This window comes from Oncorhynchus clarkii, chromosome 16 (assembly GCF_045791955.1).
Source record: "Oncorhynchus clarkii lewisi isolate Uvic-CL-2024 chromosome 16, UVic_Ocla_1.0, whole genome shotgun sequence".
In the NCBI taxonomy this organism is placed as follows: domain Eukaryota; kingdom Metazoa; phylum Chordata; class Actinopteri; order Salmoniformes; family Salmonidae; genus Oncorhynchus; species Oncorhynchus clarkii.
This window is the reverse complement of record NC_092162.1, coordinates 13,708,507-13,728,425: the sequence shown is the minus strand read 5'-3', so window position 1 is coordinate 13,728,425 and position 19,919 is coordinate 13,708,507. Positions and strand designations below refer to the sequence as shown.

General features: G+C 41.0%; 1 protein-coding gene across 1 annotated transcript in view; it reads left to right on the top strand.

Moving 5' to 3' along the window:
- LOC139367462 (glutamate receptor, ionotropic, delta 1b) overlaps positions 1–19,919 on the top strand; it is a 382,576-nt gene that overhangs the window by 325,071 nt on the left and 37,586 nt on the right. The window contains exons 9-11 of the mRNA XM_071105674.1: positions 16,866–16,967; positions 17,153–17,350; positions 17,515–17,851. Of these exons, the coding sequence (XP_070961775.1) occupies positions 16,866–16,967; positions 17,153–17,350; positions 17,515–17,851 (637 nt within the window). The remainder of the gene's footprint in view (positions 1–16,865; positions 16,968–17,152; positions 17,351–17,514; positions 17,852–19,919) is intronic.

Below are 19,919 nucleotides of genomic sequence, written 5' to 3'. Positions count from 1 at the left end.
TAATCAAATTAAATCGTTTACCTTTGATGAGCTTCGGATGTTTTCACTCACAAGATTCCCAGTTAGATAGCAAATGTTCCTTTTTTCCCAAAATATTATTTTTTGTAGCTGAAATAACTCCGTTAGTTCTTCACGTTTGGCTGAGAATTCGACCGGAAATTGCGGTCACGACAACGCCGAAAAATATTCCAAATTAGCTCCATAATATCGACAGAAACATGGCAAACGTTGTTTATAATCAATCCTCAAGGTGTTTTTCAAATATCTATTTGATAATATATCAACCGGGACAGGTGGCTTCTTAGTAGGAAAGAGAGAAACAATGGCCGCATTTGTCCCTTACACACAAAACACTCTGAGAGACTCCAGCTGACCACTGACGCAATGTTGACGTTCAGGCTCCTTTTTCAAAATAAAAGCCTGAAACTATGTATTGTGACACTAGACACATTAGGGAAGCCATAGAAAAAGGAATCTGGTTGATATCTCATTCACTGCTCAATAGGGACGTATAGGAATGCAGAGCTTTCTAAATAAGAGTCCCTTCCTGATTGGATTTTTATCAGGCTTTCGCCTGCAATATCAGTTCTGTTATAGTCACAGACAATATTTGTACAGTTTTGGAAACTTTAGAGTGTTGTCTATCCCAAGCTGTCAGTTATATGCATATTCTAGCATCTTGTCCTGACAAAATATCCTGTTTACTTTGGGAATGTTATTTTTCCAAAAATGAAAATAGTGCCCCCCTAGTAACAAGAGGATTTATTAAAGGTTCCCAGAATTCTTCATTAGGTTGTGGGAACAGTCTGTTGAGAACAATGTGGGGACATCACAAAAGATATGTTCACAAAGCACAAAAACTGTCCAGTTGGGCAGATGATTCTACAATGTTTTTATTTGGGAGCAAAAACATTCACCCGATATTACAAGAAATTTCCCATAAAACATTTTGTTTGTTCTTTAAAAGTTTCTAGAATATTTCAGTAGGTTTTGGGAACAGTCTGATGGGAACCAGGGTTATAGTACTCAAGTCCAGTCTCGAGACCACATATTGAGTGTATCTGTTTTATGTCGGATACATATTTACTTGGTCTTGACTCTGTCTCGGACAATGAGGACTTAAACTATATTTCCCAAAACCAGACAAAAATAATAATACTGACTAGTGGTGGCTATTCAGCAGCCTGATGGTTTGGGGTAGAAGCTACTGGCCAGTCTTTCACTTTTTGCCGTGATGCTCCTATACTACTCGGCAGTGTGCTCTTGATGGTGCTCCTGTAGAACATTGTGAGGGCCCTCGAGGGACAGGCCAAATTTATTGAGCCTCTTGACTTCTTCACCACACATTGCTGCACTGCACTGTCAGAACTAGAAGCACAAGCATTTCGCTACACTCGCATTAACATCTGCTAACCATGTGTATGTGACCAATATCATTTGATTTGATTTGATTTTACGTTGTCTGTGTGGTTAGACTAGTTCAGCTCCTCGGCGATGTGGATGCTGAGGAACTTGACATTTTTGACCATCTTCACGGTGGCCCCTTGGATAAGGATGGGGGCTTCCCCAGCCTGGTTCCTCCTGAAATCCACAATCAGCTTCTTTGTTTTGCTGACGTTGAGGGAGAGGTTGTTAACCTGGCACCATGCCATCAGTGCGCCTACCTCCTTCCTGTAGGCCATCTCATAGTTGCTGGTAATCAGGCCTACAATTGTCGCGTCGTCAGTGAACTTAATGATGGAGTTGGACCTGTGTGAAGCCACACAGTCGTGGGTATACAGGGAGTACAGGATAGGACTGAGGATGCACCTTTGTTGGACCCCTGTGTTGAGGATCAGTGTGGAGAAGGTAATGTTGCCTGCCTTCACCACCTGGGGGCGGCCCGTCAGGAAGTCCAGGAGCCAGTTGCATAGGCAGGAGTTCAGTCCCAGGGCTGTAAACTTTGTGGTGAGCTTAAATGGCACTATGGTATTGAGGGCCAATATTTTGTTATAAAAAACTCTGAATGTTTTTGGGATGTTATCATCCTAACTGGAACTTAATGGGAATCTTGACAATGTTCTGGGAATGTTGCCGGTTTGCTGGGTAGAGTGTATTCTGCTGTTGATACACTCTCCTATGCTGCTTTCACTGGTGCGCGCTGAGGAGAAGATAGACATCATTAAAATGGAGGAAGCCTATCAGATGTGAAAGTCTCCATACGACGCCCCACATACCAGGGACATGCTCCATGATTGGGAGAAATGTCAGCCATTGCCTAAGGCTGAATTTTTAGGAGGAAAGTGTCAAAGCCTGCTTATCAAGTGCTTTATTGACTCATATTTTTTTTACATTCATAGCGTTTTATAGCAGGGGTGTCAAACTCTATCAGCGCAAGGGCCATATTGAAAAAACACAATGAATTTGCGGGCCAGACATAGAGTATTATGTTTGTTTCTCCTTGGTTATTCATTATCAAGCTTTAAAAACTGATGCCACACTGCAAAATTTGAGTAGCCTAGCTAGGTCTTGTGTCTGTGTCTGTACACTTTCCCTCCGCTGCTTGCGATAAACGGGACACACGAAAGTAGCACAATTGAAGTTGAATTCACAGATGTGAGTGCATCAGGCTGTTGACTCATTTAGACTCGCTTGTGTGTCGTATTGTCCTTTATTAGTAATTTATACCCGCACGTGAATCCGTATCTTATAACATGTTGACAACCTGTATGACATTTTCTGCAGCAATGACCTGTTGCAACCAAAACTTGGCATGGGCCTACAACCGGCTTAAACTTTAGGTCCGGTAGAAGATTTGGTCCATGCCATTAGTGATGATATTATACAGTGCACTGGCTGGCTCATGTGTGGGTGTGTGTGTGCTTATGTGTGGGTGTGTGTGTGTGGGTCTGGGAGAGGGGTGGGTGTGTGGCAAGGCACTTCCATTTGGCGTGCAGCATGTTGGCAGTGCTTGCTGTTACTTGCAGTGATGGAAGCGGGCCAAAATGTATTGAAAACCCAAATCGATGCAGCGCCTAGATAGAAATGCGTCATGGTCCGGATTCTGCCTGCGGTCTTTGTGTTTCACATGTGTTTCATAGGGTTTTCGCATTGGTTGGTTCGTGCAACTGTTTTTGTCGGTCCATCGTGGAGAATAAGGAGTAATGTAAATTACAGGGAAGCGGAACGAGGCAAACCAATGGCAATGCCGATTGAATCACCCAGCATCCCAACTCGAATTATGAAACCAATGTATCACATTATGGCCATTAGGGTCCACAGCCATCAGCCACACATACACATGCACTCCAGTGACGTTGCCTTAACATATTGGCCTTAACATATTGGATGACTATCATTCATATTCCCTTTACCCAGCTCAGTGTAACATCGATAGGTTTAGGCTCCTAGATGATACTTGAATTTTCCCTATACCCATCATGAGGTTGCTACAACCTAGCCTAATGTTTAAAATGTACGTGTACAGGTCTAGAGAATTCTTTTAGTAATCAAGGTGACAGACAGTGCCACATTCAATACTGCCTTGCACACACTTGCCTGCATCTATCTGAGCTAGGGTGTAATCATTACACCAACAGTTGCAAACAAGAGTTTCTATTGGACAAATTCAGGTATGTTTATCCCTGTTTCATTCCATTTGCTTCCGTTTAAGAAACATTTTTCAACAGAATTAGCTGAATGAATATACCCTTGATCACCCGCAAACACAGTTCACTTTTATAGCAACCACATACAAACAGCATGATCACTTTGCTTGTTGTATAATTCCTTCTCGCATCTACGCGCTCTGCTCATCTCACCTTCGCCCTTCGCTTCTGGAATTGTGCAAATCACAACAGCTGTCTATGACCAGGCAAAAAAAAAACATTCCAAGCCAAACCTTTGTATCATAACCGCTAACTGCAACACACAGCCTACATCGTTGTCACCATATTAGCTAACGTCATAGTCACTAGAACTAGATACTAGAACTAATGCATTAGTAAACCTGCTACAAAGATGCAGTACAGTGTACAGCAAGCAATTTAGCAGTTACACCGGTGGGCCTCGTGGCAATTTATTAATACAACCAAAAGCTTATCTTGACTTGGAAGAGTTCCAGTGTTGGATAGCGATAACCAACTAGCTAACATAGCATCCCTCTCTGTTTGAGCCAGGTGTTGAATTAGGCTAAACTAGCTAGCTGCATTCTCTAGCTAAGTAAGTGAAAGTGAAACAATTAAATTCAATGACAGATAGCTCTCTCTCTTCCTTCTCCTTCATTTACATTTTTTTATTAGTTCAAAACCGTTAGTTCAAATTAGTCTCTCTCTTTGAGTCAACTAATCACCACATTTTATCCACTGCAGTGCTAGCTAGCTTTAGCTTTCAGAACTAGATTCATTCTCTGATCCTTTGATTGAGTGGACAACATGTCAGTTCATGTTGCAAGAGCTCTGATAGGTTGCAGGACATCCTCTGGAAGTTGTCATAATTACTGTGTGAGTCTATGGAAGGGGGTGAGAACCATGAGCCTCCAAGGTTTTGTATTAAAGTCAATGTACCCAGAGGAGGACGGAAACTATCTGTCCTCCGGCTACACCATGGTGCTACCTCAGAGAGTGCTGTTGAGGCTACTGTAAACCTTCATTGCAAAACAGTGTGTTTTAATCAATTATTTGATGACATTGAATATATTTAGTATAGTTATATCTAAAAAGGATAATTGTATACATTTTTGGGAAATTTACTGACGATGGTCTTTTTTTTATTTCACTATTAACATTTTCAGAAATTCCTCTGAGGAGCCTCCACTGGCGCACACCCATACACATGCATGCAACCAATCACGCACCCACGTACGCACATCATGCTACTGTAGCTCCCCTTAATACCATGGGCATGTATTACATGTAATGAAAGGACACGACAGCTAATGGTCCTGTGTGGCTCAATTGGTAGAGCATGACGTTTGCAACGTCAGGTTTGTGGGTTTACTTCCTGAGGGTGTCCAGTATGAACAAAGGATGAAAATATATGCAATCACTATTGTAAATTGCTTTGGATAAGAGTATATGCTAAATTACAACAACAACAACAACAAAGTATTGCAAGTGCACTCAGTCCTGTTGTGGTTCATTATTGCTGGGCTCCACCCTTTTCCAACAAGCTAGGCCCCTGAGAAGATATTAATGTACAGTACATTCTTAAAGTATTCAGACACCTTCACTTTTTTCACATTTGGTTACATTACAGGCTTATTGTAAAATGCATTACATTTTTTAAAATCCTCATCAATCTACACACAAGACTCCATAATGACAAAGTGAAAACAGGTTTTTAGAAATGTTTGGTAATTTATAAAAAATGGAAATACTCTATGCTATCAGACTCGAAATACAGTTCAGGTGCATCCTGTTTCCATTGATCATCATTGAGATGTTTCTACAACTGGATTGGAGTCCACCTGTGGTAAATTCAATTGATTGGACATGACTTGGAAAGGCACACACCTGTTTATATAAGGTCCCACAGTTGACAGTGCATGTCAGAGCAAAAACCAAGCCATGAGGTCGAAGGAATTGTCCGTAGAGCTCCAAGACAGGATCGTGTCGAGGCACAGATATGTGGAAGGGGACCAAGACATTTCTGCACCATTGAAGGTCCCCATGAACACAGTGGCCTCCATCATTTTTAAATAGAAGAAGTTTGGAACTGCTTAGACTTGCTAGAGCTGGCCGTCCGGCCAAACTGAGCAATCGGAGGAGAAGGGAGGTGACCAAGAACCCGATGGTCACTCTAACAGTGCTCTAGAGTTCCTTTGTAGAGTTTGGAGAACCTTCCAGAAGGACAACCATCTCTGCAGCACTAAACCAAACAGGCCTTTATGGTAGAATCGCCAGAAGGAAGCCACTTCTCAGTAAAAGGCACATGGTAAAGCTGTGACCATGCTGCAACCGTGCCGCAAACTGAACAACATGCCAGTTGGTTTCATAATATTTTGCCCTTCTTCATTCTTCACATTCTCTTTATCTAAAACTCCATCTCCATCCCTACCTGTCGATGCCTTTACCAAGCTATTTTTCACAAGGGAACAATTTCGCTCAGATGAAACGTCTTATAGATTAGACCCTAAATAGAGATTGAAACATTATTCCTTATTTCTGTCTGTTGACTTCATTCCCTTTTGACCACTCAATGCAGCCCTAACAGGCATGACATTTCTCGCTTTGCTACCACTTTCTAATTTCTACCTTTCTATTTCTTTCCTACCTTTTTATATCTCTCTTCTTCTACCAAGCAGTATAAAGTTTCAGGCTTTGAGCTCGGCACAATTGTAATTTGGGGTGAAAATAGGAACCCAATGTCTCTGAATTTTTTTATCACAAGAAATTCCCTTATATGATGCGTCATGATGCATGTTATTTACATCATATACAGTGCATTCAGAAAGTTCTCAGACCCCTTGACTTGTTCCACATTTTGCTACGTTACAGCCTTATTCTAAAATTGATTGAATTGTTTTCCCCCCCTCGTCAATCTACACACAATACCCCACTGAGAAAAAGAGGACGGAGGTCGGGCAGCCTTCTGAGAATTCATAGGTAATTGAATAACCCCCCCCCCCCCCCCCCCCTGTTCTTCTAGCTAATGTGCAATCATTGAAAAATAAAATTGACGACATACGAGGAAGATTAAACTTCCAACGGGACATTGAAAATTGTAATATCTTATGCTTCACGGAGTCGTGGCTGAACAACGACATTATCAACATACAGCTGGCTGGTTATACTCTGTATCGGCAGGAGAGAACAGCGGCGTCTGGTAAGACAGGGGGGGGGGGCGGATTGTGCATATACGTAAACAACAGCTGGTGCACGATATCTAAGGTCTCGAGGTTTTGCTCGAGGTAGAGTATCTCATGATAAGGTGTAGGCTACAATATCTACCTAGAGAGTTTTCATCTGTATTTTTCGTAGCTGTCTACATACCACCACAGACTGCTTATGGCGGAATACAGCTCATTGAGTGCGGTCTTAGTGCCATCATCAAACAGGAAAACGCTCATCCAGAGGCGGCACTCCTCGTGGCCGGGGACTTAAATTCAGGGAAACTTAAATCTGTATTGCCAAATTTCTATCAGCATGTTAAATGTGCATCCAGAGGGAAAAAATCACTAGACCACCTTTACTCCACACACAGAGATGTGTACAAAGCTCTCCCTCACCCTCCATTTGGCAAATCTGTTCTGGGATTCTTCCTATGGCATTGAGGAGTACACCACATCAGTCATCGGCTTTGTCAATAAGTGCATTGATGACGTCATGCCCACAGTGACCGTACATACATACACCAACCAGAAGCCATGGATTACAGGCAACATCCGCACTGAGCTAGAGGCTAGAGCTGTCGCTTTCAAGGAATGGGACTCTAACCCGGAAGCTTAAAATAAGTTCCGCTATGCCCTCTGACGAACCATCAAACAGGCAAAGTATCAAAACAGGACCAAGATTGAATCATACTAGACCGGCTCCGATGCGCGTCGGATGTGGCAGGGCTTGCAAACCATTACAGACTACAAAGGGAAGCACAGCCGAGAGCTGCCAAGTGACACGAGCCTACCAGATAAGCTAAACTATGCTTGCTTCGAGGCAAATAACACTGAAACATGCATGCGGGCACCAGCTGTTCCAGAAGAATGTGTGATCACGCTCTCCACAGCCGACGTGAGTAAGATATTTAAACAGGTCATCATTCACAAGGCTGCAGGGCCAGACGGATTACAAGGACGTGAACTGCGAGCATGCGCTGACCAACTGGCAAGTGTCTTCACTGACATTTTCAACCTCTCCCTTAATCTGTAATACCAACATGTTTTAAGCATAGTCCCTGTGCCCAAGAACACTAAGGTAACCTGCCTAAATGTCTACCGACCTGTAGCACTCGTGTATGTAGCCATGAAGTGCTTTGAAAGGCTGGTTATGACTCACATCAACACCATTATCCCATAAACCCTAGACCAACACAATTTGCATACCGCTCTAACAGATCCACAGATTATGTAATCTCTATTGCACTCCACACTGCCCTTTCCCACCTGGACAAAAGGAACACATATGTGAGAATGCTATTCATTGACTATAGCTCAGCATTCAACAGCATAGTGCCCTCAAAGCTCATCACTAAGCTAAGGACCCTGGGACTAAACACCTCCCTCTGCAACTGGATCCTGGACTTCCTGACGGGCCGCTCCCAGGTGGTAAGGTTGAGAGCTTCAAGTTCCTTGGTGTCCACATCACCATCAAACAATCATGGTCCAAGCACACCAAGACAGTCGTGAGGAGGGCATGACAAAACCTATTCCCACTCTGGAGACAATTTTTTTTGCATGTGTCCTCAGATCCTCAAAAGGTTCTACAGCTGCACCATCACTGCCTGGTATGGCAACTGCTTGGCCTCCGACTGCAGGGCACTACAGAGGGTAGTGCGTACGGCCCAGTACATTAATGGGGCCAAGCTTCCTGCCATCCAGGAGCTCTATACCAGGTAGTGTCAGAGGAAGGCCCTAAAGTGCACATTAAACCCTGAATTGTCTCCCAGTCCTTGTCGCTGGAAATATCCCCACAGCATGATGCTGTCAACACCATACTTCACCATAGGGATGGTGCCAGGTGTGACGCTTGGTATTTAGGCCAAGGAGTTCAATCTTGGCTTCATCAGACAAGATAATCTTGTTTCTTATGGTCTGAGAGTCCTTTAGGTGCCTTTTGGCAAACTCCGAGCAGGCTGTCATGTGCCTTTTACTGAGGAGTGGCTTCCGTCTGGCCTCTCTACCATAAGGCGGCCTGATTGGTTGAATGCAGCAGAGATGCTTGTCCTTCTGGAAGGTTCTCCCATCTCCACAGAGGAACTCTGGAGCTCTGTCAGAGTGACCATCAAGTTCTTGGTCACCTCCCTGACAAAGGCCCTTCTGGTCGGCCAGCTCTAGGACGAGTCTTGGTGGTTCCTAACTTCTTCCATTTAAGAATGATGAAGGCCACTGTGTTCATGGGGATCTTCCATGCTGCAGACATGTTTTGGTACCCTTCCCCAGATCTGTGCCTCGACACAATCTTGTCTTGGAGCTCTTCGACCTCACGACCTCATGACCTCATGACCTAATTTCCTTCGACCTCATGGCTTGGTTTTTGCTCTGCCATGTCAACTGTGGGGCCTTATATAGGCTGGTGTGTGCCTTTCCAAATCATGTGAAGTCAATTGAATTTACCACAGGTGGACTCCAATCAAGTTGTAGGAACATCTTAAGGATGATAAATGGAAACAGGATGCACCTGAGCTCAATTTCGAGTGTCATAGCAAAGGATCTGTATACTTATTTAATTAAGGTATCGCTGTTTTTTTTATATACATTTGTAAACATTTCTAAAGACCTGTTTCTGCTTTGTCGTTACAGGGTATTGTGTGTAGATTGAAGGGAAACAAATATATTGCTTCCATTTTAGAATAAGGCTGTAATGTAACAAAATGTGGATAAAGTCAAGAGGTCTGAATAGTTTCTGAATGCACTGTACATACTGTATATTCTTAGTAATCCCCAGAATTAAGTCCAAGCATTACAGTTCAAGCTCGCCAAAGTTGGGTGTGGGAAGGAAGGAGGTCAAAGACAAGGAAGTGAAACTCTCTGTATGTGTTAATCATGAATTGTTTTGGTTAACCATTTCACAGATGACCCTGTATACACATCTATACACATCAATATATACTATACACATCAATATGCACACCAGTATACACAGCAATATCCACATCAATATACACTATACACATCAATATACACCAATATAAACTATATATCAATATACACATCAATATACACTATACACATTAATATACACATCAATATAGACTTCACACATCAATATGCACATCAATATAAACAATATAGATCAATATACGCTGTACACATCAATATACACTATATATATCAATATACACTATGCACATACATATACACATCAATATACATATCAATATACACATTAATATATACCACATATCAACATACACAGCAATATACACTATACACATACATATACACATCAATATACACATCAATTTACACTATACACATCAATATACACTATACACATCGATATACACATCAATATACACTATATACATTAAAAAAACATCAATATACACTGTCCACATCAATATACACACCAGTATACACAGCAATATCAACATCAATATACACTATACACATCAATATACACTATACAAATCAATATACACATCCATATCCACATCAATATAGACTATACACATCAATATGCACGTCAAAATAACAATACACATCAATATACACTGTACACAGCAATATACACTATACACATGAATATACACTATACACATACATATCCACATCAATATACACATCAATATACACATCAACATACATCACATATCAATATACACATCAATATACACTACACATTGATATACACATCAATATACACATTAGTATACACTATACACATCAAGATACACTATACACATCAATATACACATCAATATACACTATACACATCAATGTAAACATCAATATACACTATACATCAATGTACACGTCAATATACACCAATATACACATACATATACACTAAACATCAATTTACAAATCAATATAAAAATCAATATACACTACACATCAATATACACATCAATATACACTATACACATCAAAATGCACTATTCACATCAAAATACACATCAATATACACCGCACATCAATATACACATCAATATACACATCAATTTACACTATACACATCAACATGCACTGTACACATCAATATACACTATACACATCAATATGCACTATTCACATCAAAATACACATCAATATACACCGCACATCAATAGACACATCAATATACACATCAATATACACTATACATCAATATACAATATATACATCAATATACACTATACACATCAATATACACTATACACATCAGTATACACTATACACATCAATGTACACTATACACATCAATATACACCGCACATCAATAGACACATCAACATACACATCAATATACACTGTACACATCAATATACACTATACACATCAATATACACTATACACATCAATATACACATCAATATACACTATACACATCAATATACACTATACACATCAATATACACTATACAATTCAATACACACTATACACATCAATATACAATATACACATCAATATACACTATACACATCAATATACACTATACACATCAATATACACTATACAATTCAATATACACTATACACATCAATATACTATATACACATCAATATACACATGCATTTTCAGAGCATTAGAAACATTAGAAAGGATGATGCGTCACAATGCACATTGTTCACAACAGTACATGTTTACACCCACAGCATCTGCTTATCTATGCTTAGTAATCCCCAGTACTTGGCCCAAGCTTGGCAAGAACTGGTTAAATAGTAGAACGTCCCTACAACATCCTCTCCTTACTGCCATTAACCTTTCGGGATTGTGACAAGGCCATTAGGACGGAAGACTAAGAGGGGTTAATGAGCTGACTAATAATTAGCATAATTTATCTTGTGTCTGTAAAAGTTACGACACTCGCTAACGATGCGTTCTCATTTCCCTAAGTAACGCGCAATAATGCTTATCCCTTTATTACAGTTGGTTTGAAAAACTGAGCCGTATATTCAGAACAATAACGGCGATTCAATACAAGGATTGGCACCGCCGTTATGAACAAACCAAGCCGTGCTACGCAAAAGTTGGATAGCTCTTCAATTCTATTTATCAGTCGATATTTATCCATTGAAAAATTAAGCTATGACGTCACTGGTGTAACCTAACTGTTGCTCACAGTGTGAGACTAGTACCGAGTGCAGCCAAAGCGATTGTGGCTTTAAGTCCTGCAAGTAGCATTCACATCACGCAATGACTGGCTTTGTAGCGATGAAGATGGATAGCAGGTACCATGCAGTGTGGTGTAGTAGAGCTGTGACGAGCAGACAGGCCAGTGTTGCCTCATGTCTGCAATGCGGGGACTCCCGACTGGGAGAGATAGTACAGCACAACATGGCTCACTCAGCCACAGATCAAGAATGGATCCCACCAGTGGTTTTAGTCCTGGTGATTAGATCTCGACCAGGACAGAGAGGTGTAATCTCCTTTGGTTTGACACAGTGATAAAGTTTGTGATGGGGGTTAAAGGAGAGGGTGGATGGGACATGGGAGACACCAGTGTGTCAGACGGTCTCTGTACAGAGGTGTTTTGTTGGTCTATCAATTGAGAAATACAGAGATAGAGATCCAGCAGTGGGCCATTTGAAAGACGAAGGGGGCTTATCGGCTTGTAGCACAGCTTTGATAAGGTAGACAGGGATCCTCCTGGCTCTCTTGTGCCTGTTAGGCTTGTTACAGTGGCGGCTCTGCCCACTAACAAGCAAGCGGAGCTGGAGAGGAGCTGGAGCGGAGCTGAATTACACAGACAGTCATTTGGAACATAAAGGGATTCGGCTGAATAGAAGTCCTTCTGAAATGAATCCATTACAAAAGAGATGAAAAAGCAGGGCTTTCATGATAATTTCAATCCCTCGCAATAACAATTTGCTATTCAGAAACCCAAAGTAATAAGTATACGAAAATAATGACATGGGATACTGTAGATTTTGCTTTTCGCTATTAGTCTCTAATGATATTGTGTGTTTTTTCTTGATGAGTTGAGCTAGGTCTGAACATTGTGACCAGGATTGGCTTGTGGTACTTTGGAATTAAATGAAAGCCCAATAATTAGTTTAAATTCACCATAATACATGTGATATTCACCGTCCCTGATCAATTCAAATTTAAATCTGCAATCATTTGCATTTGCGCTAATGAGGAAGAAATAAACAACGCATTTAGGCCACGTCTATTGATGGTAGCAGTATTGTTATTTTTCCTCCCCCGCCTGCATTTAAACGAACAAAGAACCACCAGGCGTTCTAATCATTTAAATTCTTGCCATACACTAATTACTTAGTTAGAGATGGTTTTCTTTGAACTGTCTCTAGAGAAAAAACTTTCTGTGGAGATTCAAACATCAGAGGCAGACAGTCTAATAATGACATACACAGGAGAGGATTCACCAACAATGCGTCAACAGAATATTTTTATTCTGTTACTGGGGGCTTTCCGAGGATGCGGAGAGCAGAGTTGATGTTGCTTTTTAAGCTCCATGCGTTTTATAGCTCGAAATGAAGGCTGATTTCCTGCTGCATTGTTAGAGAAGGATTGAGCTACATTGTACCTGATGCTAACTTAAGCAGCGCTGCCATGTGGCTAAGGGAGCCATTTAATCATTCACTATAGGTTAGCCTCTTGTAAACAAACATGATATAACCAACACTGACAAACGCCTGTCTATTTCCATTAACCGTTACTAAAACATTTTGTGATTTTATTTCTTCAAGAATGACAAATATATTCCTAATTCCCCCTAGCATGTTATTAAATCGTTATCGAATCATGTACATTAATCCAGGCAACTACCTTCTCTGTCATCGCCGTAATCCATCAAAACATCAATGTCATTTTGATCGCCCGTGAAACATTTGCCAGCAGGCATGAGTGTGATACATTGACATGCAATACAGCTGTCCTGACAGATAGTCACACCAGTACCCTCTCAGCCTCGAGCAGTTTTTAGATCATCTCTGTGAAAGGATATGTATTGGGGACGGACACAGCAGGTGTCAAGCGGTGGCATTTAGCTCCCCCACCCACTCAAAGCAACGCCACAGTTGACTGAGAGGCCTGACATTTTTACAAAGGGAAGAGGGATGCACGGAAGCGCACGACTGACGACGCGTTGACCCACCATTGATCCATCCACCTTGAGGACAGGATGCTGTACAGACACAGATTTGTCTGGCCTGACTGCTGCTCAGAAAGAGCCTTCCCTGTGGCCTAGGGGTGGTCTAGCGGTCTAAGCCGCTGCTTCCGGATCACAGCTGGAGCATGGGTTTGAATCCGGACCATTGCTATTTCAGCACACTCTCTCCTCTATCGTGCCCCTCAACCTCAGTTTTATCCAATAAAATGTCACTCCTTAAAAAAAGAAAAAGAACGCTCCCATAAAGAAGGATTTTGGTCTTCCAGTAGAACAGGCAATAGTACTATCATGGCCCAACTGAGTGTCAGTGGTGTGCAGTACAATGCTAGGGGTTAATTATGACAACTGGCACGCGAAAACCAAGCACAAGTGACTTTCCTCTTAAAACATGAAATTATATTCTGTCCTTTGTACATTTCTGAGATTCTATGTGCACAGAGTTCATCATGATTTCTTTTCAAACAACTGTTAGAACCCTAGTCTGACACCACATCACAGGGCCACAGTAGAGTTCCCTTCCGAGGGAAAAACCAGAAGCAGCCATTCATGTGCAGATTGACATGTACCCGGGTCGATAAAGATTATAAAGTTCAACATGATGGGTCACAATAAAAGCCATATATAAAACTCCATTGACAAGTGATCCATCATTTGATGATTGATGCCGTTTCCTTACCACCATTATTATGAGGCCTTCTTTGTTGTTAAGGCCTGACCTTGTCACTGGGGTTGGAATAAATATTGACTTTATGAAGTGAGACTGTCATGGGTTTGAAGCAATAGGCTACAGAGCCACTGATTTCTCTATGGTTCAGGACCCTGCTTTCCATAGCCATTTTTAGCTGCTTCAGTCTACTGAGAACCATGTCTTTTTCCTTCAAGAAAACTCACTTCCTTTCGATGAATAAGTTGCAGCTTGTAATGTGACTGCAGGGCATGCATGACAGAATAAATTTGGCTTGACGCCAATAATATAATTTAAAGTGAATCACTGAAATTGTGATACACTTTAAAGGGCAGCTGATTTAATTTAAAATGTATCATTTTCCCTGTGCCTCTGGCTTAGAGGGTTAATTGATTCAATTAATGAAATCAATAAAATAATAATAATCATAGTCACAACCAGTTTCATTAGTATTGTCCACTTCTGAGAGGAGAGCTAAAACATAAAAATGTGGCCTTAACAATTCCGTAGTGCTATAGGCCCTAATGTACATAATGAAGAAATCCCTAACGATTTAGAGATCATCAAGAAGACAGCTGCTTCAGAAAAATGGTATTCTCTCTGGCCTCAGGCTGCTCATGGGGAAGCCATGTTTTTCCAGTTAGCCTTTCTTTATGGGCCTGTGAGGCTAGCTCATCCACATTCATCCTGCTGAAAATGATTACATACGGTAAATATAGAAATAAATCAAATACCCTTTACATGTAAGATGGTTACCATGATGATGATACACACACAGTGATGTTTTCATTGGCTGTTGATATTGATGGTAATTGATATTGTGCTGTAACATAGTTCAGTAAACATCTCTCAGGTGATGGGATGTGTACAGATGTAGGATCTTAATTTAGCGAGTTTGCTACAGCAGGAACATAATCAAGCAACAACAGGACATTTGAATTATTATGTGGATTATATTAAATGAATACAATTTTCGTAAGGGAAAATCAAGTCTGAAATTTCAAATTGGAAATGACAAACTTCAGAAGCCTTTTTAAACTTCATATACATTACACGTTTACATTTCCTGCATTGCAGGAAAGTTCTCCTGCAACAGATTGTACATCTGTAGGGTTAATATCTGAGTGTTTGTGCATTTGTATATCTCCCTATGCTTGTTTATGTTTGTATACTGCATGCCTCTTTGCATGGTGCTGTAAAATAACAATTATCCTACATGGTACGTTAAATAGCATAATTATGACATTAGGCTGAAGATTATGTTGGTTATTAACTTCACACTGTTACCCGGAGTAAATTAATCTGATTTTTGAATAAGTGTGTGAAATTGTTCATAAAATGATATGAGTTTAATCAACCGTTATTGCTGGGGTGATGATGGGTCACACACACACACACACACACACACACACACACACACACACACACACACACACACACACACACACACACACACACACACACACACACACACACACACACACACACACACACACACACACCACACACACACAGCCTGTGAATGGACTTCTTTATACTGTATGTAATCCTAGATAAGAGTACACACATATAGAGGTGGTCTGTACAGTTTCAACTGCCAGAACGGCTTGACCAGTGAGCCCAACCCTCCCTGCTTGCATTTAATTTCAGCCAGAGGACTAGTCTACTGGCAATGCAGTCAGAAAACACGTCATATCAAGTAATCAATGAATCAGCATGTTACATGAGCAAAGCAGATTTCAGATTTCTCACCAGTATCAAACATGGTTGCATGAGACACACACACACACACACACTCTATAGCGTTTGAGGAGATCAAGACGGAAATATGTAAAAGAAAAAAAATAAATTACTTTGAACTATTCCTCTGTGCATTAGCACGGCACTGCCTCAGTCAGCTGTTACCTAGATGACTGTCATGTTCCATTCCATCTATCACCTTCACTAAACATGTAAATGGGTGGAATGAGTGATCTTCAATGCCTTTTTCATGTTCCTAAATTAATTACTCTAGAGTTTAAGAAGCTTTAGGAAGACTTAAGTATCAGCTTTTCTTTGTTTGGAATATCGAAAGGTGTCTGGTGGAGATTTTGGGGGTTCATTCTGTCTGATTGGAAGCCTGAAAGATTAGTCTATTTTTTGCTAAAACATGGATAAACTTTTTTTTATGAACACATTTATGAAAGTGTCTCTTTCTCTCTCTCTATCTATCTCTCTCTCTCTCTCTCTCTCTCTCTCTCTCTCTCTTTAAAAAAAAAATCTCTTTTAGCTGGCTACATGGGACTCAGTCCATGGTCTAAATGGAAGCCTGAAAGAGAGTCGCATTGAGAACGGCATGCAAGGAGTGACGGTCAAAGTAGTAACACTACTGGTAAGGAATATCTTGTTGACACTGTGAGACTGTGTTACCATCCATGTGCTGTGAATTGGAAATAGTATCCATGTTGTTCAGCTTGAAAACAATGTGTCGAACACGGCTGCTTAAAACATAACCATTGACTGCACCTAAATTCATGTTGCGAGCATTCCTATCTGATGTTGTGTTTGATTTTGTAGGAGGATCCATTTGTCATGGTTGCTGAAAACATCCTTGGTCAGCCTAAGCGGTACAAAGGATTCTCCATCGATGTGCTCGACGCCTTGGCCAAGATCCTGGGCTTCAAGTACGAGATCTACCAGGTGGCGGACAGCAAGTACGGCTCGCAGCTGCCCAACGGCTCCTGGAATGGAATGATCGGCGAGCTCATAAACAAGGTGAGCTTTTCTGTAATACCCGTGAAACCTACCAACCTGCTGTATTACCCTCAGGAAGAGAATGCCATTTGAGACCATTACGGTTTCCACTTGAATTCAGTCCCCGCTCATCCCTGACTGACCAGGGGACGTTAGCTATACTTATTCTCAGTCTGTCTCCACAGAGAGCTGATCTGGCCGTGTCAGCCATTACTATCACTCCGGAGCGGGAAAGCGTGGTGGACTTCAGTAAGCGCTACATGGACTACTCTGTGGGGATCCTGCTGAAGAAACCAGAGGAGAAGATCAACATCTTCTCGCTGTTCGCTCCGTTTGACCTGGCCGTGTGGGGGTGTATCGCTGCAGCCATCCCCGTGGTTGGAGTTCTCATCTTCCTGCTGAGCAGGATGCAGTCACTGAGGACCCAAAATCCTCCAGTGCCACACCAGCAGCCCGCCAACCAGGCGTCCAACTCCCTGCACAGTGCTATCTGGATAGTCTATGGAGCGTTTGTACAGCAAGGTACAGAGGACTCTCCTATATACTCATTTAGATTTTATCTAAAGCAACCCAGGCCATTTTACAGTAAAAAACAAATGTATCATTTGTATGTTTTTTTATGGGAAACATACCATTTTCATGTGCTGGAATGTGTTTGTCGATTACATTGTAAAAATGCATGATTCATTAAAATATCTGGTGATTATTTACAAACTATTTATGATAAGATGTTGATACTTTCTAATGCTCAGATGAACAGTAAGCCGATTTAGGTAATGAAAGTGATCCTATGCGTTACAAGACCATCCATAAAGTTGCATGTGAAGTGGAAAAGGCCACACAGCTGTTTCTGCACCTATGTTGCTGTCTCGTACATGTCTCATGGACACGTGTGCTGTATACAGTCCATATAACATAGTGATTGCATTACAAGCTTGTTAAGCTCACACGAGCACAGTAAAGGTGCCTTTGAATAAAGAAAAGGATATGTTGGTTGGGATCCAAGACTGGCAAAGGGAAATAAATGAGTGTGTCAGCAAGTCCTGTTGAACCTCAGCTGCATCTATAATTACCTCCTGCCAGAGAGCCTGTTGAACCATTTTAAGCCTAACAGCCAAGGATTAAACATGGGGGAGCCTCTGTCCTGTTAGTTCTTTGCAACTGCCCACTATTTCAAGTGGACACTTTTTTTATCTGTATGGGAAAACAGTGGTCCGTCATAACACATTTTTCATTGAAAGTTATGGAACCTTTGAAGTGAATCACTCTAATCTGGATAGATTTTCTTAGTACAGCATATTGTCAACCAATTGTGTTATGGGACGGTGAACAGACCCTTCAGTGATCCTTATATAACCATTTCTGTCACAGCATCTTCTATATACATCAGTGGGGGCTGGTGGGAGGAGCTATAGGAGAATGGGCTCATTCTATTATCTGGAAAGTAAGAAATTGAACGGAGTCGAGCATGTGGTTTCCATATGTTTGATGTCTTGATACTGTTCCATTTATTCCATTCAATACATTACAATGAGCCTGTCTTCCGATAACCAGCCTCAACTGAAAATGTGTCCTCCTATAGTTCCTCCCACCAGTCCCCTCTGATATACAGTGTCAGTCACAAGTTTGAACACACCTACTCAGTCAAGGGTTTTTCTTTATTTTGACTATTTTCTACATGGTAGAATAATAGTGAAGAAATCAAAACTATGAAATAACACATATGGAAGCATGTAGTAACCTAACAAGTGTATTTTATATTTGAGATTCTTCAAAGTAGCCAACCTTTTCCTTGATGACAGCTTTGAACACTCTTGGCATTCTCTCAACCAGATTCATTGAAGCATTTCAACTGACAGGGGTGCACTGATAAAAGTTCATTTGTGGAATTAGTTTCCTTCTTAATGCGCTTGAGCCAATAAATTGTGGTATATATAAGATAGCCCTATTTGGTAAAAGTACAAGTACATATTATGACAAGAACAGCTCAAATAAGCAAAGCGAAACGACAGTCCATCATTACTTCAGTCTACCCCCTCCTTTTTCGAACATTCTGTTAAAAATCGCGCAACATTTCAGCGTCCTGCTACTCATGCCAGGAATATAGTATATGCATATGATTAGTATGTGTGGATAGAAAACACTCTGAAGTTTCTAAAACTGGTTAAATCACGGCTGTGACTATAACAGAGCGTGTGTTTCATCGAAAAGCGCAAGAAAAACTGGTCACTGAAAGCTGAAAATAATATCCATGCGCCACTTGCATGTATTGTTTAAAGGACACCAAATTAAATATGGACACGGATGCAATTCCTACAGCTTCCACACGATGTCATTTTCATTGACAAAAATCCTTTGAGACATTACCAATAGATCCTTCATTCCATCCAGCCTACAACAATCGATTTTGGAAGATGGACATTGGACAAAATGGACATTGTTTTCTTGAGTAGCTGCTATTGAATACAGATCGCCCAGTGATCAATTTGATCGCTTATTAACGTTTACAAATACCTAAAGTTGGGTTACAAAAGTAGGTTGAAGTGTTTTGTCAAAGAATATAGGCAACTTATATAATTTTTAAAAATGA